The sequence below is a fragment of the Tamandua tetradactyla genome, chromosome 3 (assembly GCF_023851605.1).
Source record: "Tamandua tetradactyla isolate mTamTet1 chromosome 3, mTamTet1.pri, whole genome shotgun sequence".
Taxonomy (NCBI): Eukaryota; Metazoa; Chordata; class Mammalia; order Pilosa; family Myrmecophagidae; genus Tamandua; species Tamandua tetradactyla.
The window spans coordinates 94,326,692-94,354,097 of record NC_135329.1 but is presented as its reverse complement, the minus strand read 5'-3'; the positions used below and the strand labels follow the sequence as shown (position 1 = coordinate 94,354,097).

Below are 27,406 nucleotides of genomic sequence, written 5' to 3'. Positions count from 1 at the left end.
CTCCCCAAGTAGTAGCTTGCAGAGTAGCTCCAAACACTGAATTCCTCAGAGTGAGAAGTCTTCTTTTTGGAAGACTAGAGAATCATGAAGTGTAGAATTTGCTGTTCAAAATCGCTACTGATGGTTGGGGTGGGGGCAAGGGTTGCAGGACAAAGAAGAGAGTTGTGGGGGTGTATTTTGAACCATGCAGTTCATTTCCTAATCCTCATTTTCTCCCATCTCACATCAGCATTATATTGTGGTTTACCTCCCACTTCTGATTGCCTAGGAAACCAGGAAAGGAAAACTAGTGCTCCTGATGTCACCTCTGCCACAGTGAACATTTAAACGTTTCTGTCATTTGCATTTCCACAGAGGGCTAGCCTCCTCTGGTGCTGAAGCACTCTCTCCATTGCGTAGCTGTTAGGCTGCTGTAGCTGTGCTCTGGACCTTGCAGCCGTGTCTCCACCTAGTACTTTCTGAACTATTTGGAAGCAGGACTTCTCTGAAACCAGTCCAGTGCCTACATTGCTAAAATTTCACATGAAATTTGCTAATTTAAAATTCTTATTTCCACGGCACTGGTCATCACTTAGTTCACCCCCTGTTATAAACCTAACACTTTCAATTCTGTCCTGGACTGTTCTCTTCAATTAGTGTCGAATGTTTGAAAAGGGCAGGCACAAGATTGGCAGTTAAGATAATAAAATTTTATCATTCTTTCTGAAGATGCCTGCCTTGCATTTAGACTAAAGAACTTCCTTCACATTGTTCTGTGCCTCCTCCCTTCCTTATGAAGTAGGTGGTAAACTTCTAGGGACAGGAATCCCATCTCACTACTTTTAATACTGCAGAGACCCTGGCAGGAAGTGTGCCAAGTGATCAATATATGTAGAACAATCTGAAAAAGATGTAAGCAAAATGTCTTGATACCAGGTTCCTAAGATATTTTTATGCCTTAGGATATTAATTCTAAGTGGTTATAAAGTGGCTTTTTGTACTAAACACTAAATCAAGTACTTGTTGAGGCCCTTTCATGTGCTAGAAATGGAGGGTGTGAGAGTCTCCCTATCCTCATATAGTAATGGCAGCTGACATTACCCTCTACTGGGTGTGCTCTGGACCCATGACTTGTATTAGTCCATTGAAACTTCCCAGCAACCCTAGCAGCACACAGTTATCATCCCTCTTCTACAGATGGGGAAACTAAGGCAAAGAAGCCTAATAACCTGCCAGAGGCCATGCAGTGAGGGCCAGGATTCAGATGCAGGCAGTTTGCACCAAAGCCCTCTCAGAGAAGCAAACTGGTTCCTATGCAGAAAAACAGACAGCTCCGCACAGCCTGTTCTGGACAGCCATATGAAGAAGCTTGGTTTGGCAAGAATCCTGAAGACCAGACCCTTGAATATGTGATAGATTTCATCTCTGGACCTCAGTGTCCTTATCTAGGCTTTCCAGTATTCTCTTGCATCTTTCTAGGGCGTTAATATATCTATTCCATAAAAAAATCTTGTTTTTCTTGCTCTTTTAATTTCAGGTCAAAATTCACTTGACTGGATATATCTTGTTCATGGTTGTGTCTTTCTTTGCATGTATAGTAATTTTTGACCGGGTGCTCATGTTTGGTTATGAAATTAGGCATCCCTGTGTATACTGGATACCATTTCATGCAGCCTGCTTTACCTGATTATTCTGGAAGGTACAGAACCTACTGTTTTATGGGATCAGCCTGTAGTAACTAATATTCTGTGTGGGAGAACTCCCCAATTTATCCTGGGGGTCCTGTCCTTCCTCTGAGACTTAATCACCAGCTCTTATATTTAAGGGAGCAATGTTTGGCCCATCTGACTGTTTCTATTCCAGATCCCAACCCTGCAGACCAGTCCTTCCTATGTCTGCTAGCTCTAGACATCAGTCTTCTCCGGTCCTTCCAGGCTGCTGGCCAACTCTGTTGACCCTGGAGTTATCCAGTTCTTTGTCCCAGCACCATAGTCAGAATTTAGGGAACCTTGAGGCATATTGCTGCAACTTGTGCCTGGTCTGCCATTTTCAGCTAGAACCGTGGAACTTTTTTTTTTTTTAACTTTTTGAGTAGTTAACACATTCACATGGTTCAAAATCCAAAAGATACAAAGTGTGAACCCCTGTAACCCAACCATCCAGTTGTCCTCTCCAGAGGCAACCAGTGTAACCAATTTCTTGTGATCTTTTCAGAAATATTTTATATATATTTACAAGTAATTGCATGTATATTCTTTATCTTGCTTTCACATGCTATGTTCCTGTGCCTTGTGGATATTAGAGATAATCCGACATCATTAGTACATAAAAGAGCTGTTTTAATTTTTTAAATAGTCGCTTAGTATTCTATTGTATGATGTAACTGGGTACTTTATACATTAAAATCTGAGTTTCTTTAAAGAAATGTTTTTAATTTGGTAATGTGGTTTTTTTTAATTACACAAGTTGTAAATTGACAGAAGAATCATGTATAAAACACAGAGTTCCCATATAACCCCTCTGTTATTAACACCTTGCATTAGTGTGGTACGTTTGACTCAGCTCATAAAAGAGCATTTTCATAATTGTACTATTAACTGTAGTCCATCATTTACAATAGGGTTCATAAAGAAATTTTTTAAAAAACCTCACTGCCTTAGATTCAAGAAAATAGGAAGTTTTAACCCTACCCCTGTTAACAGCCATGATAATGGGATTCTGAGATTAAACCCAAGTCTGTCTCTCATGGTCTCTGTTTTCCTCTTGCTACCACAAGGCATCCATTCTCAGCATTACCTTTGCTTTCCACCCAGCTGCTGCTGTGGTTTAAAGCTCTTGCCACGGTTTCTTTAGCCAGTGGAATGTGTCAACTATCGTTTGACCTTTCTGTGCTATCCCTCCACCCCATCCCATTTCCATTGTCCACTTGTTTTCTCAATGTACTGCCAAATCTAGTGGGTCTGGTCACCTCTGGAACTGGCCACCTCCCTGGAAGGGAGGCAGGGGAATGAGTGTGGAAGCCCCTAGCAATGATGCCCCTATTCTCTCTTGCAGTTGAAGAGTTACAGTGAGAAACTGGACAAAGAGCAAGCAGCCCTTGAGAAGATAGAATCCAAAGCTGATTCAAGGTAACAGGTTTCAGCATGTGTGCATTTTCCCTTTGAAGGTAACTCTGCCAATGCCTGGCTGCCTGATTTGTTTGAGAACTGGACTGAGGAGCCAAGGGTCATTGGTTCTGACCCTGTACCATGCAGGTCAGCTCTTTTCCCAGGCCTTTCCAGAGTATGGTTGATGCCCCATTGCTCGGACATGCACTGAGATATGCTTGGGCTGCACTTAGTTAGCCACCTTTCTCCAAGTTCTCCTTGTGATCAGAAGCAGCCCTTTTTTCTTTCTTTCTTTCTTTTTTTAATTAACACATTCAGGGGATGCAAGGGAAGTTCAGTGGCAGAATTCTTGTCTGCCATATGGAAGACCCGGGTTCGATTCCTGGTCCATGCACTTCCCCCAAAACAAAAAAACAAAAATTCAACAAATGGTGCTGTAATAACGGGATACTCACATGGAAAAATAATGAAATTTGATCATGCCATACAGCCTACAAAAAGAAAAAAAACAAACTAATACATTCATAATACAAAAAGGCCTCTAGGGAAAAGTTTCTTACCCAGCTCTGTCCCCCAACCTCCCGGTTCTCCTCCCAGGAGCCGACCATAGTTAGGTTTTTTATCAGCACACATTTTAGCCCTGTCTCCTTAGGGGTAAGGATGCATGTGGTCTTCTTTGTCAAGAAAGAACTTTTGCTGCCCCCTGCCCACCCCCCCACCCCCAAAATAATTTGTATTCAGAGGACAGGAAAACACATGCATTTGACCTTTTGAGCACCAAACTACTGGGTGGTAAAATCTTCTAGGTGCCGCTCATTTGAATGAGATTGTGAAATTATAAGTTTCAGGCACAGAAGTACTCACAGATTACTTTGCTCTAATCAGAAATCCTTCTTTCATGATATGAAACAGAGTGCTGTCAGACCCTTGACATTATTATGATCAAATTAGTGTTTTTTTATGGCCTTAAAGCAACATATTTCCGTTTCAGAATGGGTATTAAAAGTGGTTTGCAAAACTGTGTATGTTCTGAGTATCAGTGAGTAATCAGTATTATTCCGTATATTCAGCATTCTTGAAACTCGTTGAAGTTTTCACAGTTAACATTTTAATTCTGTTATCTGTAATGCTCGTTTGCATGTAGCCTGATGGACTTGGGCATGTAAATGACTAATAATGTCGGTTAAATGGAAGTCATTATCATTTGTGGAGAACCTCTTAGACACTCTTAGGGGTGACAAAGGTAATTAAAAAGGGAGTCCCTTTTTAGCTGGGGACCTGGTTTTAGCTGTGATTCATAAAATCAGAATAGCCTGCCATATGTCATTTTTTTGGGGTCTTTTCAGTATCTTGCAGAACTTGAGAGCACTTGTGGCCATGAACGAAAATCTGAAAAGTCAGGAGCAGGAGTTTAAAGCGCATTGTCGAGTAAGTGTTGCTTAGTGTCAGCAAGCATCGAACCAGGGACCGCGCGCAATCTCATGGTTTGTTCCCCTCGTCCCAACCTGCTGTCCTATGTTTGAGGTGCAGTTTAGAGAGCAGGTTCCTCAAGCAATTGCATATGCATTGTGTAGGAGGCCTACAGCACTGGTAGGACCCCTCCCAGGATACCAGAGTGAGTTAGATCTGTAACTGTGTAAGTTGAACCCCAAAAGTGAGAGCACAGGCTGACAAGCAGTATTTTTTTTTAATTTATGAATATATTTAAAACAAAAGCCTTTAAAAGTTTAAAAACTGCATCCTATTTAGTTAACAGATGGCCTCTGTGTAAAGAATAAGGTCTTAGGAAACCAGAGCTGTCCTGTAAACCTGGGGCATGTGTGTGCCTTGGGCACAGGCCTGGTTCCTGCCTTCCAGGGTTGGGGTTACATGTGTGCAGGTGACTGCACAGGAGGCTCGTAAATGGCAGGTTAGGTTCTGCATAAGCTCCAGGGGAGAAGAGGGTCCTCTGGCCCAGCAGACATCGGGAAGCTGGCTCTTAGTGAAGGGCAGGCATGGCGGCAAATGGAGGAGGAGCTTGGATGAGGCAGGGCTCCAGGCTGAGAGTGTCCCAGTCAGGTGAACAAGTGGACGCGTTTGAGGCCTCTTGAAAGAAAGCAGAGTAGAGTGGAATAAGGCTTTGAACCCCTCATTCATGTCCTTTCCCAGTGACTACTCCATGCTTTACCTGCCCTTTCAGGAGTGGTATCATCCTGAAAAAATTTTCCCAGGTCAAAAATTGAAGGTTGGGGCAGGTAGTTCCTATTAGACTTTTGTCCAAGAATATTCTCATTAAATGGGAAAACAGGATTTCTGGAATTGGATCAAATTACTAGCTTCTCTGAGCTTTGTAAATGTTTACATTGCTTTTAAAGGAGGAGATGACCCGGCTACAGCAGGAAATTGAAAATCTGAAAGTGGAGAGAGCACTCGGTGGAGATGAAAAGGTAAAGGCTCTGAATCAGTCCTCAAGCTGCTGGGTACTGTTACCAATTCTACTATGACATGATTTCTAGAGTACTAACTGCACCAATGTTTTAGGGCTAAAAAGAATTAGTCAGTTGAGTTAACCTCCTCCTCCGAGTACACATTTCTCAACTGTTTTCATCCTGAGATTTTCTTAGATTCTCATCCCTCTGCTTTCTTTTCCTTCTTGGAGGGAAACAGCCACAGTCTGTGTGGGCAGCAGCAACCCCAGACAAGAATTCCAGGTTATACAACTCGGGCCTCCCCTCAATTTAGGGAATAGGTATTTAAAGGAAACATCTGGGCTCTGTTCTCCTCTCAACCTGCTCTTCTCTAAGTTTTGTTCCAGTTTTCCCAGTTGACCTCCACCCAACTGGGGGCACACAATTCCTCCCAGAGGCAGCTAGGGGCATGAAGGAGAACATTGGATTCAGTGTTAGCTCTCCAGGAATGCAAAAGTATTTGAGGTTTAAAAACAACTGATCAGCTGGTTGTCAGAACAAAGGACTCAGTCTTCCCAGAAGTAGTATTTATTTCCATAAGTAAAAAAAAAAATGACAGAAAAGAGTCTTTCTTTCCTCAGACAGGATTGTAAGGACCCCTGTGGTTTTGTTTTCCCTTCTTGCACTGCGCTCCAAGCCTGTCCTGAGGAGCTGGATGAGGACCTGGACTTGGCCTTAGAACCCATCCCCCATCCTGTCCCTTGTAGAAACAGGGAATGTGAGGGTTGGGAAGGGGAGGAGACTCCCCAGGCTGACCAGTGCCTGTGCAGACTGTTCCTCTCAGTTCCCTCCTCATACGTGGTCTGTGAACATCAAGTGTTTCTCCTCTCCACTGTCCCCCAACTCTACGTCCAGACCCTCAGCTTCTATCCCTTTCCCCTCACCCAGAAAGGTATTCATTACATTTCAATCTCTCCAGGCCCTGTCCAGTGGAGAGCCAGGCAGCACCCTTGCCTCTGTGATGACTCATGATGTAAGTGCCCACTGTTCTCAGGACTCTGGGGGTAGTGGGAGAGTGGCATGGTCTCCTTTACACACCCAGCCCCTCAGATGGGGGCAGGATCACCCCAGGGTGGCCCAGAGGCCACATCTCCAGAGGTTCCCCAGCCTGCATCGGACCAGCTAGTAAAGGTCTTTGACTTTGTGTACCAGGCTGTCTCTGTGACAGCTTCTGTACTCTGTCCAGCACAGTCCAGGTCACCACAGTCAACACGTAAATGATGTGGCCATGCTCCCCTACAACCTTATTTATGCAAGTAGGTGCAGAAGCAGATCTGGCCCTAGGGGTGTAGGATTTAGTCCACAAGCTGGCATTTGCTGACTCTTGTTCTGAGCCAGCACTCCAGCAGACATCCAGGAGAGAAAAATAGAACAGGAAGAGGATAGGGCAAGAGAAGCAGAGAAGTCTTTGTTCTTCTGTGAGTTCCTCTTCCCTTCGGGCCCTCATCTTCTCCTGCATTTTAATTAAATATAGACTTATATGACCACATGTGGCTACTGGTTTCCATATTGGATGGCACAGCTCTAGAGAGGAACATGAAAGCAAACCAGCCTTACCTCCAAACACAGAGGCATTGAACAGATTCTTTTAGTAATGATTTTCTCATCATCATAGTTTTTTGTGGGGAGGGGCACATAGATTGGGATACTAGGATACTAAGGATATACTACCTAAGGATACTAGGTCAGCCTGGATCCCAAAACCAGGAAGAGTTTTAATAAAGTGATGTGAAAGGTTGTCAAGGTTCACATGTGACATTGGACCCAGACCCTGAACTTGGCCACTTGAGAAAAGGAATTTGGGAGCTCAGGATGGCAAGAGATACAATAAAAACATATTCAACTTCTTCTGAAGATTCCATCTAAGATTGAGAGTTTCTTATTTCCAGGTAATTATAGCCTTTTCTAATTTTTAGGAAGACCTAGACAGACGGTACAATATGGAAAAAGAGAAGCTTTACAAAATTCGTTTGCTACAGGTAAGTTAAAAACAAGGACAAAAAAATACCCCCGACTAGGTAGGAAATTCCTGTGGGGGAGCTCGAAAGTCTCAGTGTCTATGAACTAGAGAGATTCTGTAATAAAGCTTCTAGTTCCCAGCCTTCCATCTGGAGTATGATTCAGTGATTTAACTTATTGGTAACGTCTCGTGCAGATATGTTATTTCCAACTTGTCTTGTTGGATTTGCTCCTCCCCCAAGGAGGAGTAGGTCCCATTATCCTCACTTTCTTTATGAAGATATTGGCTCAGACGGATTAAGTACTTGCCCAAAGTCAAGCAGTTGATCAATCCAGAACCAAGATTCAAGTTCCTGTGTCCTCGTGTAATACTTTTTTTCTCTAAAATCAATCACACCCTTTCCAGCTGTGTTACTTGATAACCTCAGTGGTTTGTGAAAATGGCACCAATTGTTGGGCGATAGGTTTTGTAGTCAGTTATGAGGCTGAAATCACTGAGAGTCAATTAAAAACCGCCAACATTGCCAGGTTCTGACCCTTGAAAGCTCGTAAGCCAACTAAGTTACCTTGTGTTTCTCATTGCATTTTTGCCCAGGCCTTCTCTCTGTCCCCTAAAACGGAAAGGCCTAGGTCTGGAAGGTATGACCAGGGTATTGCAGGTCAGGGAGGCCTTGTTCTTTGCTCTGTGACTCCTGCTTATTTTGCTGAGCTGTCCAGCTAAATTTAGGTGAGTCCATGATAGCATGCGAATCTTTAAAGAGGCACAGAATTAAATAAAGTCAGGACAGTGCAGCTACAGATTAGAAATGCTTGAGTGCTTGCTTCATACCCGGTTGTGTGTTAGTCCTACAGATGGTTAGTGGCATTGCCCCTTAATGGTCTGCAAACTGGTCGGTGCTGATGGAATTGCCTACCCAGGGCAGCTTCAGCACCAGCTAGGGAGAAATTCCAGCAAAATAAATAAGCCTGCTGAGGGCCTGAGCCAGGGCAGCAGAATGGATTGAGATGAACTGGCAGGGAGGAGAAACGGGAGCTGTACTGCTGGGATTTAGTGAAGATTAGGTGAGGGAAAAAGTGGAATCCAGAATCATGCTTCAGTTTCTGGCTGGGCAATGGGGTAGGTACTTGTGTTACTGATTGAGAAAAAGTTTCAAGAAGAAAGAAAGGGTTAAGGAGGATTCCTGAAGGGGGTTACCCAACTCAATAGAAATGTCCAGGAAGCACTTGGACTTGTAGGTCTGACACTCAGAATAATTTGGGCTGGAGATGTGGTTGTCAACACTGTGTCGCTGATAACTGAGACTTGCGAAGAGGCCCCAGGACTAGGCCCAGGTGTGTACACTGTGTAAGGACAGGCCAAGGAGGAGCTCAGTGAGGATGAGAGGGAACAGCTGTTGGGCTGGAGAGGACAGGAGCACGAGCTCTACTGGGAGTCCAGCAGAGAATTCAGTAGTGGAAATGGGACATGCTGCTAAAATGTCAGAGAAGCTAGAAGCTGCCAATTTTCCATAAGGTGTACCCCCACAAGATTGAAGGGGAGGGTTAGAATTGCTGGGGGTACATGCTTGCAGTAAAAAGGAAGAGAAAGAGGGGGCAGCTAGAAGGTGATGTGGATTAAAGAAAGGATTTTTTAAGGAGGGAGGGTCTTGAGCATATTTAAATGCTAATGGGAAGGAGCCAGTAGAAGGGGAGAATTTAGAGATTCAGTGACATGGGTTGGTAATTGTGTCCTGAAAGGAAACAGGAATCAGAGCCTGAGCACTGTGGGGAACATGACCAAATGCACCTTTCCCTCTAGCCCTCTTCTGGGTTTGGTGGCAGGAGGTGGTGGCAGGTCTCTCACCTGGAGGCCTGTAGTAGATTAGAAGACTGTCGGAGGGCAGCAGGTCCTGTGAGGCTGGAGGGGAGGGAGAGTGGGAAGACGGAAGGACAGAAGGAACATCAGGACGGTGCGGATGGGAAGCAGCACTGAGATGGAAATGTGTGGTGGGGCTGGTGTGGAGTTGGGAAGGTCGGGCAGTGTTCCAGAGGCCACTGGCCTCAAGAGCCTGTGGAGCAGGACGTCTGATAGACCCCAGTTTATGCTGGAACCGTATTTGAGGAGTAAATTGTAGGGGCGATTCAAGCAGGCTAAGGGACTTGGAGTTTGTATGAAACATCAGAGTGGCGTCAGCTCTCTGTCACCTGGGAAATTTCTGATTCTGTTAGTGGAATCAGCTCCTTGGAGTCCTTTGGAATGTGGTAGGTTGGCCCAGGGGGGCACTAATTTGCTGCCTTTCGTGGTCCCAGTTCTCAGCAGCAGCTCTTCCTGTGTGTTGGAAAGGAGGGGATGTCAGTGAAAGCAGGAGGGGAGACCCCAGTTTCCCCAAGCCCGTGGCAGGACTCTGTGCCCGCACACTCCCAGTGGTGTGGTGGGGCTCATTTAGCAGTAGTCTGTCTCCCCACAGAACATGGAAAGACTTTCACCAAATAGTGTTGTCTCCCCGTCCCTTTTGTATTTAGGCTCGAAGAAATCGAGAAATAGCCATTTTGCACCGCAAGATTGATGAAGTGCCCAGCCGAGCCGAACTAATACAGTATCAGAAGAGGTTTATTGAGCTCTACCGCCAGAGTAGGTGTCTCACCCATGAGCAAGTTTTGGGATGGGTGGGGGTCTCAGGCCCACTTTGCTGTGGTAGTGGAAGCATGCCAGCCTGCTTGGCACTTACCCATATGGAATCCGGGGAACAGTGCCATGGTGCTGCAACTGCCCTCTCCATGCAGATTCTTTAAGCAGAGCAAGCTCCTAGGGTCATGTCCCAAACCACCCCTCATCCTGGTCAGCCCTGTGGCCCTCCACAAGCTCCTAATCCACTTCCCAGCTTCGCACAGAATGAACTGACTGATCATCCGTAGATCGGTCTCCACTCATCCTTGTTCTTCTCTGCAGACTTTCTTCCGGGTGTGTCCTTAGCTTTATAGCACCGTGTTCACCCAGTAGCCCAGGACCGGGCATCCCCTGCCCTGAAATCAGAAACCACGTCTTAACAAGCTCAGGGTGGCCCTCAACGCTGTCACTTCCCCCACAGACTAAGCCTGCTGTGTCTGTCCTTACTTGCACCACATCTCAGATAAGTCACCCTTAGCTGTTTGCATCCTGCCTCTGACCCCTCACCCCCAGCTTTGACAAATCTGCAGCAGTGCCCCAGGGCCTCTCTCCTCCCTGCACCATGGATCCTTTCGTCCATGCACTGCCTCTGAGCCCTCCCATGTAGCCCTTCCCACACCCTGTTGCCTCTGCCTCGGATTCTCATCTTCTCTGTCAGGAAAAATCCTTCAAGGCCAAACTGAAATGTCATCTGCATTCCTTCTGGGTTCCCTCCCTCACATGTGCCACACTCAGCAGGTACAAATCTGAATTCACTGTCCAGGTTTCCCCTTGGTGGCTGATGTCACTGTTTAGCCAAGCTGGACCTCTCTTAATCCCCCCAGACTTGTGCTGCTCTGCCAGTTCTGTTTCTCGATAATTTTCAGATTCATTTCTTCTGGACGATTGCAGTAACCTCCTCGTTTCCACCTGCAGTGTGATCCCTTTTCTGCACTCTTCCCTGAGAGATCTTTCTCAAATATAAATTTGGTCATTTTGTACCATTGCATTGTAATCTTTAATATTTAATAGTTGCCATAACTTGCTAGATAGTCTTCAGACTCTGAAATACCCTGCAGAGAGTCCTTCCTGGTCTGGCCAACCATTCACTTCCCACTTCTCTGCATCCCTCAGTGCCACATCCTCCTCACACATCTACATCTGCCCAAGCTTTCTGAGTCCAAGATACCATCATCTTCAAGTCACACTTGGCCCATCCCAACTCTCCTTCCAAATTCCAGTTCAAATTTTGCCTTGAGATCTTGGCTTCTCTGGCATTCCTCCTTGAGTACTGTCCTTATCAGAGGAGTTCGGAAGCATGCTTCTCCACATGCATCTTACCCCACGATCCTAATATTTAACTGCGTCTTTGCATTTTATTGCGATGACAAGCAGGCTGCAACAGTGGCAGCTTCTCAGCAGAGAATCGTTTCTGCCCTAAGTCTTTCCCTTTGATTTTCTGCCTCAGCTTCCTTTAAAGCTTTTATCAATAATAATAATACCTTACATCTGTATATTTTACAGAGTGAATTTCACACATTAATCATTTTAATAGTGGCATTTTTATACTAAAGACATTCTCAAACAGTTGCAACAAATGTCTATATCACATTTTTAAAATGGTTCTTATTGAATGTCAGCAAACCCCCACCCAGTCCTTAAGCTGTGTGGATGGGGTAAGGGTGACAGAAACATTCTTTGGCAATAATGCTAAAAGTTTGTTTATTTACACCATTAATTTTCAACTTTGACTCCACATTGTAATCACCTGACTTCATCCTCCAGAAGTTCTCATTTAATTGGTCAGAGAATTTTTCACCACCCCCACACCAGACAATTCTGTTTTTTTCAGCCAGGATTGAGCACTACCATTCTAAAGCTTTTAGCAGCAATAACAGTATTTCACATTGAGTAGTTCACTGGGTGATTTTCATATAAATTAGATATTGTTTTGAAGCTGTTGCATCAAAATGCGGGTGTCAGATTATTAGCATTTATTCCCAAATTTATGGAGCAGAAGCCCACAGTTCCTACCCCATAAATATTACTGCGTACTAAAGTTAAAAGTTGACTGGTTGGCTTAAAGACTCGGCTTTAAATGGTAGAGGCATTTGGCAAAGAAACCAGATGTACCCATGGCCTGCCCTGCCCTGCCTTTTCACCCACCATGCCCCAGTGGGACCCTGTGGGTCAGCGCAGAGCAGGTCCCAGTGCCCCTGGATTATTAGCTCGTGCCTGATAACCCTCAGGCATCAGGATCTCTAGTTAGAGCTGAATTGTAGCGCTGGGCTCAGTCTCAAAGCCTAATTCCAAGTCCAGTTCTTGGGGGACTTGATCTGCCTCTGAGCAGCTGTGTGTTACAGGAATTCAGAGCAGGAAGGAGATCACAGTTTCGGAGGTCAGCTGGGGCCTGCATGACCACCCAGCCCCAGAACAAAAGGAATCTGTAGAACAGACCTGTGTTTGCCTGAACCTGTTCACCTCAGGGATTTCATTCTCTGAAGAACATGGCACACTGTGGCTCTAGAATTTGGCCAGCTGGGTTCACAATCCGTTCTTCGTAAGAGAGGAATGAAGAAACGAGGCAGAGAGGCAGAGTGATCTCATTGGTAAGGATGATAGAGACTCTGACAAATAGATCCCCCCTGAGCATGTGCATGAGGAATGGGAAGAGAATTCACGTTTATTAGTCACCTAGGCTGCCCTGCATTGGGCATATCATTCATCCATTCAACATTTTCAAGGACCTCCCATTTAGGCCCTTGCTGACCCATGCTGAGCATGGGTTTCCCACAGACATTCTGGCTCCTGCTCCCAAGGCTGTAGGAAGGAAGAAGACCAGTATGGATGCTTTAGAGACATCTGCAGGTAGGGCACCTAACCCAGCCCACGTGATGGCTGCCACTGTGTGCCTTCATCCCCTCCCTTCACTTTTGTGCTGCCCTATGAGGTGGCGAATGCATCGGCCCCAATTTGTGGCTTGGGGCTTGCTCATGGTCACAGGGTCCCTAGAGGCAGACCTATGGCTCACACCCAGTCTGTCTGACTCTGCAGCAGGAGCTATTCTCTCACACTTCAATCCTAGTGTCTCTGGCTGCCAGTTTGGCTCATTTCTGTTCTCTTTCTCCCTGGGACTTTTTATAATGCATCCTGAGTACCTGAAAAGTCTTGCCAACCAGCTGGCCTTCCTTGTTTTCTGTTGATCTCAAGGTGTGTCATTAGGAAGAGGCGGCATGGTGCATCCTCCCGGGACACCACGCCTGAAGGCCTTCTGAGAAACAGACCTGTCTGTACCTACACTCATGGGGAGGTTCCTGAGGCCCCGCATCAGCCTGGAGCAGCTTGCAGGGGCTTTGGCGCAACCAGGCTCCAGCACGTGCCCTCAGATAGAGCCAAGTACTGGCAGTGGACCTCATGGCAATGGAGGGCTTAAGCGTCATTTTGATACATTTCGTTATTTGTGTGCTAATTTCTTTCCATTGACAGTTTCAGCAGTCCACAAAGAAACCAAGCAGTTCTTCACGCTATATAATACCCTGGATGACAAAAAGGTTTATTTGGAAAAAGAGGTAAGAAGCGTTTTTAAATAAATTAGCTTAATCTTATGAGCAGCTTACAGTGCTGTTACCCCAGGAAGTTCAAATGGGCTTGATGTCTGGGATGCTTTTAGTCCAAGCAGAAGTACCTACTGTATGCCAGGTGCTGGGACACAAAGTCAGAAAAGGCCCCATACTTGGGAGCTCACAAGGTACAGGGGACAAGAGACTGGTGACAGGCTGTTTTCTAGTTCCATGAGAGAAATGCCACCATGAAAACAAAAATAATAGAAGCACAGGAGTGAGTATGGAAGGAGTTCTGGAATTGGTGAGCCTTCAACTGGAGTTTTAAAGAAAGGGAGAAACCAGCTAAATGAAATAGGGTGGTGGGCTTGTCATAGTTTACATAGAGAAAATAGCAGTTTTATCATCAGTGGCAGGCAGACTCAGGCATGAACTAAAAGGGTTGTAAAGTACAAAGCAGGAGTGAGAAGGGGTTAACTAGGGTTCTGAGGCCCTTCCTTGGTACTTTCCAACTCTCTCCCTCAGATTACATCCACTCATGATTCAGGGCCCCCACAGGTGGGACAGCAAATGTTTGGGGGCCCAGAGAGCAATTACTGGACTTGACCATGGCAACAGGGCATAGTGGAAAGAGCGTGACCTTTGGAGTGGGAAAGATTTGGGTTTCAGTTTGGTCTTCTTATCCTCGCCTATAAAATGGGGCTGACACCTCCTTCAGCTTTATGGCAAGGATGGAATGAGAAAGTGACTGTCAGTTTCCCTGTGTATGGTGAATTCCCAGTGCATGTAAATTTCCTACCCACTCCCTTACCTTGAGGTTGACAAGAGAATTTTTTTCTTGTTTTCATCACCCTATGCCTTGAATTAATTGTCATCCTAATGAGAACAGTTTTATAGGTGTGTCTTTTACACAATGCCAAATTGAGGAAACTGTAATTATTGTCACCTTTGTTGATGAAAGCAGATAAATATCTACCCTACTAGAGGCTACTCCTCAAGGAGAGGGCTAAGTTTCATTTTTTTATGTATCCAAGATATTATAACGTGACCAACTCACAACAGATATCTATGTTTGAATAGACGAATGCATTTGGATTTAGGTTGGACCTGGGGCTAGCTCTTCCTCACATCTAAGCCTCGGGGTCTTCTTGCCTGGTGAGGGGAACCCTTACAAACTTAACTTAGGGGCAGGCCAGCCTTTCACAGGAGGCCCCTAACCCCACTGACCATCGGTGTTTAAAGTTGTTGTGTTCTTTAACAACTGGGGTGGTGTCTGTGTGTTTGGGCTTTTGAATTCTGAGCTATATTAACACAGTTAGAACTTCATTTGAATAAATTGTTTATTTTATTCCAAAAACATTTATGCCTATGATATTTTAGCTTTAAAACATGTTACACCATGAACCTGAAGTCCGTCCTACACTCACAGATTGACTGGCTGTCTGGACTCAAAGCCCTTCCCTGGCCAGGGTCACTGGAGGAGGAGGGTCCTCCCTCAGGGCTGAGACAGTTTCTGTGGGAAGACTGAGATGCTCAGAGATGCCCAGCAGCTGGCTTATTGGCAGGAAGATTCTGTGGGAAGGAACAGGATGGAGCACCACATTTACACTCCCACCTTGCCCCTCCTGAACGATTCCCACAAAGCTGTTAGCCCTGGAAATAAAGCACAGTATGTGGCAAAATGAAAGGGGCTTCAGGCAGCTTGTCCACGGAGCCGTAACATTAGCCAAGCGTATTCTCAGCTGGGATACAGATCCCTCCTAAAGAGCCCTCTTCCTATATTCCTGTGGTGATGGGTGGTAGGAAGAGGAGTTTTCAGTGAGTACAGGGAAGTAGATTCCCTGGGAAAGACTGTGGGGCTGAGAACACACTCTGTTTTTCATGTTACTTTAATCTACAAGAACAATGTATGTTCCTTGCAGAAGAGATACGGAGAGACAAGACAGGCTTTCAGTAATTAAGGTTGCGCAGTGATCTGTCAGCCTTTTGTTTATAGATTTTATTTTTTTCTTCCCCAGATCAGCCTGCTGAACTCAATTCATGAGAACTTCTCTCAGTGAGTACTGATGATCCTCCTTCCTGTAACATCCCCTGTATACCCTGCACTTCATTTTCAGCTCACCTTGGTTTGCAATAGCACAATTGAGAAGGGCACATGAAAGACTTTGTGCTAAGTATGTGACTGTTAACACCCCAGCCCTCCAGCTAAGTGCAGGTGGCGCTTGGTTTCCATGGTCTCTCAGTTCCTGTCAAAATATTATGATGTTAGAGTGAATTTTAAAAACACCAAGGAAGATCTTAGGGGAAAAGCTAACCTGTAAATAATTTGACTCCGCCTAGCTACTATAATCTCTTTTGTATATTAATTTCATCTTGGAAAGATGAGATAAATACCATTTGTGCTTGGGCACATAAAGCTACTTTAAAATTTAGATAATGAAGTAAGTCTGTATAATTTTTTTAAAAGAATTTTAAAATCTTGTGGTAAACTTTTTTTTAAGTTAATGAGCAGGAAAGAATTTTTTTTCTCCAGTAATTGAAAAGCATGTACTAGTACCCAAATCACACCAGCCCTCAAACCTGCATCTCACCCTGCCAGTCTCTTGGGCAGCCCCAGGGCTTGCTGTCTGAGAATAGCTTTCCTTTCTCTCCCAGCAAAAATTTCTGCTGACCCCAGGTAGGTGACTCTCAGGAAAATTGACTGCAATTTTAACAGACAAGTGCTGGATTTTTCAGTTTCTTTTCTAATTTGTAAAAACAAAATGCAAAAAACATACACAATTCTCTAGTAAGATTCAGATTCAATCAGTGATTTATCATCTTGTGACATTTCTAAACCTGATGCCCTCATCATTACTGCCTATTGACTGAGAGAGCTACCAGTTTGATGTTTGGAAGAAGTGTTCTTCCTTGTGCCAGCCCACCCTCTGGAAGACTTCTCACGGTTCCTTCTATGCATGTGCTCTACTCGCCCTGCTCTTGGGACCTCTGCAGAGCTGGAGGTGAAAGGGGAGGTTTTAGGACATCAGAGAATCCACCAGTTTAGCTGCTCCTTCCAGTAACTGAGTTCTGAAGCCCTGTTTTTAGGAAATCTCGGAATCTGTCTACTTGTCTTAAAATAAATTCTCATATTTTTAAACACCAAGTAGAATTTATTTTTTCTGCAGTACATGCTGTAACTCAAAACATTTTGTAGATTGTCATCACATTTTATTTTACTTTAAGAAAATACATGTTGGTTAAAAAAAGTGTAGAGAGAATGAAAAAAAGATTAATATTTTACATTAATATTCAAATAAGACTAATAGGCTAATAATATTCATTGCCTTCAAGGTTTGGAATCCTTTCCTTGCCTGGAGTCCCAAGGGCACTCGTAGCTCCACTGTGCCTGGCAAAGGCCTCTTGCCTGTTGAGGTGTAATCTGGGTGTGGGGCTGGCTCCTTGATAACCCCCTCCCCATTGTCTTATGTGCTGGTCATACCTCTGCTGGTGTTTCTTTCAGAGCCATGGCCTCACCTGCTTCCCGGGACCAGTTTTTACGTCAGATGGAACAGATCGTAGAAGGAATTAAGCAAAGTAGGATGAAGGTCAGATGGCGTCCTTTCCTCTCCCCCAATCTTGAAATTTGATCTTAAAAAGACAATATTGCTTCCATCATAGAGCCCAGACTAAGAAGGCCCTGGGGAGAGCATGGCTCCTCCTTGTGGTGATTCTGTGAAGGAGATTTCAGCCCCAAAGATACCTCATCTCTGGGAGAGGGTTTCCCCCATGAGGCAGTTTCTTCAGTGGGCAGGACCTGCTCCACAGACTCCTCACACCCCATGGTTCAGAGGCTGCTGTTAGCAATAGCACCCGTGTATTGAACACCTGCTGTTCACACCATGTTAATCCTCCTAATAGCCCTCTTAAATGAGTGGTAATGGGGAAACTGACTTTCACCAGTAGGCACCTCTCCTTGCCAGAAATCACTTCCTCCCTGGATCTTTGATACTTGACATTCTGCCAATAGTGCTTCATTCCTTGGGATTTTGAGAGCATTTGATTTCTTAGTCATCCCTTGTAAACATGTAAGCAATCTTTGATCCACATTCTGCTAGAGCTGGAGGAAATTGAGCCGGAGAAGTCAGAGAAAGGAGAGGAACCGAAAAGCGGTGTGGGAGCACCAGAGGCAGCTTTGCAGAGCCTCACTCTGTTTGGGGGCAGCAGAGTGGCTTTGTTCACCCTGCGGCTGATGCCTGGGACAGGTTTCCTGGGTTGTAATGTAGACTTGCTCAGTGTTTGGAGAACACACAGCAGCAATATCCTGGGTGAATATACCCAGTATTTCCAAATATTCCTTTCCTTCAGTCCTGTTACACAATGTATCACTAGCGACAAGCCCAAAAAGAAGACCAAACCTAAATCAGCTTTTTCCTTTTGTGTCCATGCCTACCTCTTGCTGAGAGCTAATGGGGTCCATTCTCAGTAAGCCGGGTTTCAGCCAGGTGGAGCTCAGGAAACCTGGCTGAGTGAAAGAAAGCCTCTTACACCCAGTTCTCAGCATGCTGGGTCGCCTCCACTCCAGCCACTGCTCCTCCTCAGGGCGCTGCACGTGCCCACTGGGAAGAACTGTAGGATGTTCTGGGATTCATTCCTTTGGCTTCCCCTTCCTGTTTTCTAAGAGCGGCACTCTTGGGGAAGGAAATGGTCTGACCTCTTAGTCCTTTCTGTTCTCTAAAGCTTTGCTGCTGGCAGTGGAGGCAACTACTTGTGTCTCCTCCACTCCCACCAGATGGGGGACATCAGAAAGATTCAGGAGAGGGCAGGAAGGGCCCTTGGTCTCACGACTGTGTCCTCAGTGGCTCATGCAGTACGTAACCTGTGGCAGGCATGCAAGGACTCTTTTTTGAAAGAGTGAACACATGAAAGCAGTTCTCAGAAAGGGCTCAGATAAGAATTGAATATCGATAGCGACACTGAATGGAATATTTCTTCCTGCTTTGCTCTCATCTGGATTGGATGTGTTTTGGTGATTTGTTTAAACAAGCCATGATGATCCTGCTTAGAATAGGGATGGTGAGGGGAACCTAGATTCCCCGAAGGAGACCTCCATTGGGTGTAAGCAATAGGAGAGGTATTGATGTTCCATCTAAGGTTTCTTAGTAAAAAGAGGGGTTCCCGTGAGCCACGTATTACTGACATTTTGACTTTACCTGGAGGAGATAAGGTCTCTGGATCTCTCTGGAGTACTGTGAGAGCAGACTTGGAAAAATAGTCTGGGGTTCCTGACCTAGGAAGGAAAAGGTGTATGACTGAGGAGAAGACATGTAGGAAAGGGCAGTGAGACGCCAAGAATAGTGTAAAAAATGCAACTTTGATTTAAGAGTCAGCGCCTATTTCTGAATATAAGTGGACCTCTCCTACCACTTCTTACCATGTTAAATGTTTTTAAAAAGCTGTCCTTATTGAGCATCAACTATGAGCCAAGTGATATATCATTCACTTAACATTACTATCTCAAATTCCTCATACCAATGCATGATCTAGCTGATGTTATCCTTATTTCGTAGGTAAGGGACCTGTCATTCAGGAAAGTTAAATAATGTGGCCAAGGATGCCCAGTCAGTGACAGAGCTACGATTTGAACCCAGGCCTTTCTGGCATCAAGCTCATATCCTTTCTAGGTTGCCACGCCACCTCCATGGTGGGTCCTGGATAAATTCATAATGTACTTTAAAATGCATTGACTACACCACCAGGTCATAATCATTCATGGTCAACTTTGTTGCTGAAGCACAAGAGCAGACAAGAAAGGTCAGATAGATCTGCCTCTCATGCTCAGTAAGAGGTAGAGACCTGGCTGCGAAGTCCAGCCTAGCTTAGCAGGAAAACCATCGTATCTGATGGCTTTGGGACCTGGGGTCCAATAAATAACAGCAGTAGGAGGAGGAGGAGGGTGGAGCTGGTGACAAGTGTGGTAACAGGTACAGACAGCATTGGGACATTGTCAGCAGGGAGCAGGACTGGCTCCTGCCCCAGCACTGTGGGAGTAGTTGAGGCCAGGGAAAGGTGGGACTGCCCACTTCTGGAAGATGTGGCTACGAGGCAGGCCACCAAGCCTGAGACCTGGGTGCAGGTGTGTGTGTACAGTTCTGTGGGAAGGAAGGGCACAGGTCTGGGGATGAGGTCAGGATTGGACCAGGAAAATAAACCCCTGTGGGCTAGGCCTTCCTCTCTCCAAGGCCATGACAGGCCTCGAGGTCACACAATTGCAGTTCAGCCTGTGTCGCCAACAACAGGTCCATGGTTTGGAGAGAATAGAGAGAACTACTGAGTAAATTGCAATCAATACAGTTATAACTTCTGTTTAACTATAAAATCCCTTCACAGTGTATCTTAATGTAATATTCTGGCATCAGAGAGCCAGTGTAACCCAGCAAAGCATCACTCATGATTTTACTTAATGAGCTCTTGAGCAGCCACCATGAACCAGGCGCCTGTCTGGACCATAACTCTTTCTACCCCATTTCTCAGCTGGCCGATGCTCTGAGTTTATCTTCTGAAAATAAAGCTAACTTCTGCTATCACTCAGGACCCTACCAAGCACTCCTTCCTCCTAGCATCCTTCTAGCTGCGTGTCTGCAATAGCAGTGGACCACCCTTTCTGCCATCCTGCCCTGTTCCGTTCTCTCTGTGGCACTGATCGCTCCGGGGTGTTTCTGTACGAATCTGTGCCATAGGGAGCTCGTTCGCTGTTGGTCTCTGGAGCGTGAGCTCCAAGAATAGTGACTTTGTCTTGCTCACCACCCTTGAGACCCCCACACAGGGTAGGTGCTCAGTCAAGATTTTTTTGAACAAACCAGCTTTTAGGTACCTTAGGAAAGCCTCTATGAGTCAAAGCCTAGTCTTTATTTATGAAATCAGAATCCCAGAAACAACATAACTTGTCTAATAGTAGAAAAATAAGTAAGCAATAATGATCTAGAATATTGAGTAGTTGTTAAAATTACAGTTGTGAAAAGTTTATAATAATATGGAAGTACTTGTGTTAAATGGAAAAAAGGCTATACAGTTTTAAATGATGATCACAATTATTTAAATCAGGGTTTCTCAGTCTCAGCACTGTTGACCTTTAGGTCTGGAGAATTCTTTGTTGTTAGGGGCTATGAATTGTAGGAGTTTAGCAATATCCCTTGCCTCTGTTCCCTAGATGCCAGGACCACACTCCCCTCCCCACCCTGTATGTGACAGCTAAAAATATCACTGAGCATATATGAGAGTCTCCTAGGAGTCAAAATTGTCCCCATTTGAAAACTGCCAACCTGTTCATTGCAAAATTGTTTAGTGGGAGCAAAAAAATAGAATAGAAGGAGTTAATTAAGCAGTTAATTGACAGAATTGCTGAATAAATTATAAAGCCACTATCCCATGTAATTCATGCAAGTAAATAAAATAAAACCTGGAAAATACTGGAAAGGAAGACATTAAAATGTTAATAATGGTTACCTTTTGATGATAGGTCTATATTTTTACTTACTGGAGCTGAATCTTAGATAAGTTACGTTACAGACTGTGTAACTCAAACGACTGAGAGAAATCTGGGACCTTTTGTCGTTTGCAGTCAGATGTTTTCATGTCAGTGTTTGCAGCTTTGGTTAGAACATGCCTTTTCACTGCCATTTCCCAAACTGTTCCAACAGATGGAGAAGAAGAAGCAGGAGAACAAAATGAGAAGAGACCAGTTGAACGACCAGTACTTGGAACTTTTAGAAAAACAGAGGCTATACTTTAAGACAGTGAAAGAGTTCAAGGAGGTAAGAGGAAAACTAGGTAGGGCAACAAATCATGTACCCACCAGGGCACATCCCTCCCTTTAATCCAGTAACTCCCAAAGAGAAAAGACTCAAACGAGAAGAATTACATTCCAAATGCTGCTTGGATATGTGGGCACTGACCTTTTGTGGGTACAGAAACAAAGAATAAATAAGTTGAGGAGGATAAAGATAAGCTGTCAAAATCAAAGACAAATAAAAGGGAAATGGATCATTCCTGCTTGCACTTCAAGCCCTCAGGGTTGAAGGCTTAGGGTTATCTCCAAAGGACACAGTTTCTTTGGATTTAGTAAGCTCAAGGTTCTCTTGTTCCTCCTAAAGCCAGAGGGTAGGCCCTTCATTGCTGGCCAAGACCCCAGGGATTTGCCTGTGCCTAAGTTTTCTTTAGCCCAAAGCAAATTGAAAAAAAAAGGGGGGGGGGGATGAAATGTGGTGGGAAGTGTGGGAAATGTAATATGTTCTTTAGACAGCTAAATATATTCCATTTAAAGGACTTTCTTTTTAAAAAGTATCATGTCCTCGGGTGCACGGGTGATTCAGTGATAGAATGTTTACCTTCCATGCTGAGACCCAGGTTCAATTCCCGGACCATGTACCCCCCCAAAAAAGGTATTATATCCTTGTGGTTTTTTGCTCTTAAAAATTGCCTCTCTCTTACAAAATAATGGTGGTAGTGGATAGTCTCCCTTTTTTTTTTTTTAAACCTTTTATTTGGCAAAAATATCCAGTTGGCTCCCACATGTGGGCATTCCAGATTTGTAAGCTTTCTTCCACAAGCTCCTGTGAGGTGATTTGGGACCACCTCAGGGATTGAGGAAGAGATGAGGCCCGCCACTCCTTCATCTCCTCCCCTGCCTTCAGCCAGAGTCATTCTGCTCTTTTTTCTGTTTTATACATTGTAGCTCCTGGTAAGAGCTCATCTGTGTTAGAAAAGCAATTTGAAAGGTCGGGCTTCCATCTCAGGGTGGAGTCTCCTAGAATCCTCTCTGTTCTCCCCTCTCTACCGGTGCCTCTGTCCAGGCTGGTTGGTCTTCTGGACCTGTGTTCTGGACCTCACCCCATTCTGCACCCTAGCACGTGTGCTGGGCAATAATTATTCTTCAGGCAGAGGACAGTAGTGTTGGCCAGAGCATGGACTTTGGCCACTTGAGTAGTTCCTTTTCCTGGGTCTGTTAAATGTTAATGGAGCACCTCTGGTGTTCCCATGGGCATCATTTAGGCACCATTTCATCCCTCACCCTGACTCCCAGCCTCCTCTGGTCTCAAAACCTTTTCTAACTAGAAACATTGGGTTCATCTCTAAGACTCACTTCCAGGGTATACCAATGTACACCCCAAAATTACCTTAATTTTCATGCTACACTAATTAATGTGTGTCTGAACCACAGCCTCTCATACATTCACAAAACTGAGATTTAATCTCTAGTTTAGCATTGATGAAAGCAAACCATACTTTTTATGAAGCCTGCTTTGGGTACATAATCTTGAGTGAATTGAACTCACTGATAAGTACTATATCTAGTGCATAGTGGGTTCAGTATAGGCTTCAGCCAGAAAGAGATAGAGGTAATGAGTCATTTTCCTTTTTCTTCCAGAAAGAAATGCCTAAAGGGCTCTTTTTTTAGTATTTGCTTTGAACTGACAGTATTCATTCTATAGTATACCAAAAGGCTTCTAGGAGATGGCATAAAGTTTAATCAGTGCTCACACACACACTACCTTGGAATATCTTCACTAAATAATTCAAGCATCATCTCAGTGTGGTGTGAGATACAGAATTACCCATACCATGGAGTCTTTAAGCAGGAGTGTTTTGATCTTCTAAGTTGTTTTTACCTGGCCTGTAAAGTGAAATGGGCTGACAGTTCTGACTCACTTCACTTATCGATTGTTTTGTCTTTTTATTTTGGAAATTTTCAGAAATACATAAAAGTAAAGAGAATAGTAAATGATATAACAATAAAACAGTAGAATTTCCAGTCTGTCCATTCTTCTGTCTGATCCCATCCCCACATCTTTTTGGCTAGTGTTTCCCTGCCCCACCCCAACAGATCTCAACAGCTCGTTTTAAGAAAGAGAACTTTCTTCTTAACTTTTCTGATAAAATAAAGGTTACCCAGCTTCAGCATATCTCCCCTTCCCCAGGAAAAATTAACTGCCTCCCCCTCTGAAAGGATGTACTCAAGAAGTGTCGGAACAGTTTGCTTCTGACCGTCCTTCACACACACACCCCTCATTGTTCCTCCAACCCTGAGTGGAAGATAATTTTATACCCTATAGTTGAACCAGTACTTGTCTTACGAAGTCCAAGATTATTGCAGTTTGTGTCCCCATGACACTGCCCAAAAGAGAACGGGGAGCACGCTGAGCTGAGCCAGTGAAATGGGAAAACTGCCTTTGGGGCCTGGATGCAGAGTGACTAAAGGGATCTCCAGGGACGCATTAGCCGAGTGCTGCCTGGCCTGGGCCTGTTAGCTGCACCTCTCAGGGTCCTTCCCATTACAAACGAAGAGCAGGTCTCCTGTGATGCGGCCCTGGGGAAGGATGGGGATTGTTGGAGGCTTGTTAACATATGGTGATATCCTGAGCTCTCAAGGCTGATGGGAACAGTGGGCAGAAGGATACACAGTGAGAAGCTTCTGAAGATGTATGTCCGAAGAAGAGAGTACAAAAATGATGCAGCAGTGACTCCCACCAGGAGACTTTACATTCTGCAGCAGGGGAGAGGGCTTAGAGGCACCAGCTCTTACGGCTGCATCTACCTCTGTGGTGTATGCAGAATGCGAGTCCTGGATTATATGTGATACTGTCCTTGCCCACCTTATGTATTCTCACCACACCTCCCCCTTAGCTTCCTTTTGGTTCTTCCAGCTCAGAATCCTGGGATTGCTGGAAGCCCCAAGGACTGGGTTGGGTTAGAGCCTGCTTGTCCTCTTGTTCCTTATCTGTACAATGGGGATAGTGATCATTTTTACTTGAGAGGAGAGTGTGGAGTATTAAATGAAGTAATACACATGAAAGCACTTAGAACAGTGCCCAGCACGTAGTGGGTGCTCAATAAATGTCAGTGCTTGGAAGTTGCTAGTGAAGATTAGCAGCATACCTTCATTCCTTTTATGTTTAATGTTTTTGTCTCTAGCCTTAGCCCTTTGAAATATGAAGCATTATACAGGAAATGCATATAATAGCACATAAATTTTTTTTTTAATCCTTAGATAGGTTTTATTTGCTCGATTAGTCAGATGACAAAATATTTGGGATAATATGAAATTGAATCATGTGTATGCACAGATATAGTGAATTCTGTGATTCCTTAAAGAGTTAAAAGGAAAACTTAAGCCTTCTAATAAGAACAAACTAATTTGGCATTTTAATTTTACATAGTTTAGGTATCTAAGATATAAAGAAATAAAATGGAAAATATAAACAGTATTTAATACACTAAACATTAACTAAGCAGAGAACATTTTATAAATTGTTAGAAACGAAATTATCAATATAAACCAGTTAAGAATTTTTGGTATCCCCATTTATTCAACATGATTGGGTAACTGAGTCATGTATATATGCACCATACAGGAATATCAAGTTTTTAAAAAATAGGACACTAACTATTTACGAAGATATTGTGACCTTAATTAAATTCTTGATCCAGAAGGCACTTCAGTAACTTTCAGTGCTTTAAAGTTATTAATGCTATCACTGTACAGTACTGAAGAAAAAAATTATGGGTACCACATACAAACAATATTTCCCAGTATTATGTGAGAAAACCGTATGTTTTAGGCCTTTTTTCTTTCTATACTATACAATTAAAAATAAAATGAACATTAGTATGGTTTTTACAAATATTTTGTTTATTTTAGTGAAGCTGGTACAGACAATGTCCATTTAAAATCCAAATCCCAGGCCAAAAAGTACAAATAAAATAAAAAAGAGCAGTGCTCTGTTGTATATTCTGCATGTATATTCTGCATGAATAACTTTATTAACTGTTAGTGAAAATTAGAACTTTTCTGGGATCTTCTGACAAGATTGTTTATAATCTTAAAATGCCTTGTCTCTTCAGTGAAACCATCTTTGGAATGGGTCATTACTCCCACCATATTTGTCACCTTGACTCCAACTGGATATTCCTCATCTTCTGATCCAGACCTTTAGATTTTAAAAGTAGATTCAAATTAAGGAAAGGTCATTTTTCCACGGTTCAGTTCTCTGAAAACTTCCATCTCCCACTGAAAGTCATAGTCCAGGAGTGAAGCAATCACATGCTAGAACCTCAGGGCCAATTGGAAAGTCATTATGAACACTCTCATTGGTCGATCTTATTTATCACCACAGCCTGAAAACCACAGTCCTGGAAAAGGTGACCTCTCTGTGCACGTATGTAATTTTTTTAAAAGGAGAGGGCAATATGAAGGGGGCTGAGTCTTGATCACCAAAATCAGCACAATGAAAACAATAATGAATATTGAGCACTAGAATTCAAAATACCAGATGTTTTAAAGCGATGGGGTGCCAGTTTTCAATTCCGTTTTGAACACCACATTACAAAAGAACTATTTTTAAAAATAAAAAAGGAGTAAGGGAAAAGAAAAAAAAAATTAAAGAATCTCTAAACCGTTGAATGACCGCCTGTTTGTTCCTGATATACTTCAATCACGTCTTCCTCCATTCCCAGTTCTTTTGGAGTGTGATTATCAGCAATTCTCTGACCTTCCAAGAGAAACCTGAGTGAATTCATTGGAACTCCCTGTCTTTGACAGTAGGATTCTTTGAGTGTCTTGAGATGTGTTGTCATTTTCACCTTGAAGTGAATCTCCCTGCTGTCCTGTCCAATGACTTTCAGTTTAATGTATTCCCCTTCTTTCTTATCCCCCAAGTCCTCAGTTGAAGGTTTTGCCTCCTGATATTTCGTGCTTTTGAGACAGTCTTCCAACTGTAGGGCCTAGAATGGTGCCTGCTCAGACATGGTGACGTGCCTTCACCCCGGGGTCTCCGCACAGCAGCCACCGGGGGCAAGCAGAACCTCGCTCCGGGGTTTGCAAATTCGTCTCTCTTCCCAACAGCACAACACTGCCGTTGGAGCCACATAAATGTTTAAAGTAAAGAATGAAGAAAAATATATATGAATGAATATATATATTCAACTAGAATATAAAGAGGGAGGAAGAACACAGAGAAGTTAAAGTTCTACATAGTTAATATAATTAGGTTTCCCGACAGCCAGAACTAAAAAAAAAAAGTATATATATATATATATATGTATGTATGTGTGTATGTATGTATATGTGTGTGTTATGTATATATATATATATATATACACACTTAGGTAGTTCTCTGTATCTCTAAAGTCCCCTTCCCCCCACCCTGCCCACCTCCACCAATAATCCTCTAAGAAAGTAATGTTTTCCTTGGAATTTGATACCAAATATATGTGGTGGGATTTCACACAGGCACAGTAAGAGATACTGTAGCCAGGACCTCCCTTAGTTATTCCCATCAGCACATACAGGAATAGATTCCATGTAGCTCTTTTTAAGAGGTTGGTGCCCCTTGATGAATCTCTCTCTTCCCATCTTCCATGAGTGTCTTTCTTTCTTGAATCTAGGATATTCTTAACCTTCACTGAATAAAGCAATAACGACTTTTCTGTGTTCTGTCCTAGTGCTGCCTTTTATCCCTCCTGAGGCTCCTGTCTCCAAGGGCTTCCCCCACTTCATCTCCTTAGTAATCCAAGATTGGCAGATGAGCGTCTGCTCTCTGCCACTAACCTCTTGAAGATTTCAGAAACTTCATGAAGTGTTTTGGAATGACAATGCCTAATCTCATTCTGTTCTCATTCTAACAGTCCAGAAACAGAACATCGTCATAACGGTTTTGGCAACAAAGGTCAATGTGATGTAGGAAGTCCTTG

General features: G+C 43.9%; 1 protein-coding gene and 1 pseudogene across 2 annotated transcripts in view; one reads left to right on the top strand and one right to left on the bottom strand.

Moving 5' to 3' along the window:
- The window catches only part of CCDC93 (CCC complex scaffolding subunit CCDC93), a 137,198-nt gene that overhangs the window by 104,153 nt on the left and 5,639 nt on the right, over positions 1-27,406 (top strand). For both annotated transcript variants that reach the window (XM_077153542.1, XM_077153543.1), the window contains exons 14-23: positions 3,034-3,107; positions 4,433-4,514; positions 5,441-5,512; positions 6,453-6,506; positions 7,450-7,512; positions 9,995-10,103; positions 13,605-13,687; positions 15,697-15,734; positions 17,181-17,265; positions 21,358-21,471. In XM_077153542.1, coding sequence (XP_077009657.1) covers positions 3,034-3,107; positions 4,433-4,514; positions 5,441-5,512; positions 6,453-6,506; positions 7,450-7,512; positions 9,995-10,103; positions 13,605-13,687; positions 15,697-15,734; positions 17,181-17,265; positions 21,358-21,471 — 774 coding nt within the window. The remainder of the gene's footprint in view (positions 1-3,033; positions 3,108-4,432; positions 4,515-5,440; positions 5,513-6,452; positions 6,507-7,449; positions 7,513-9,994; positions 10,104-13,604; positions 13,688-15,696; positions 15,735-17,180; positions 17,266-21,357; positions 21,472-27,406) is intronic.
- Positions 25,432-27,362, bottom strand: LOC143676759 (small ubiquitin-related modifier 1 pseudogene; annotated as a pseudogene).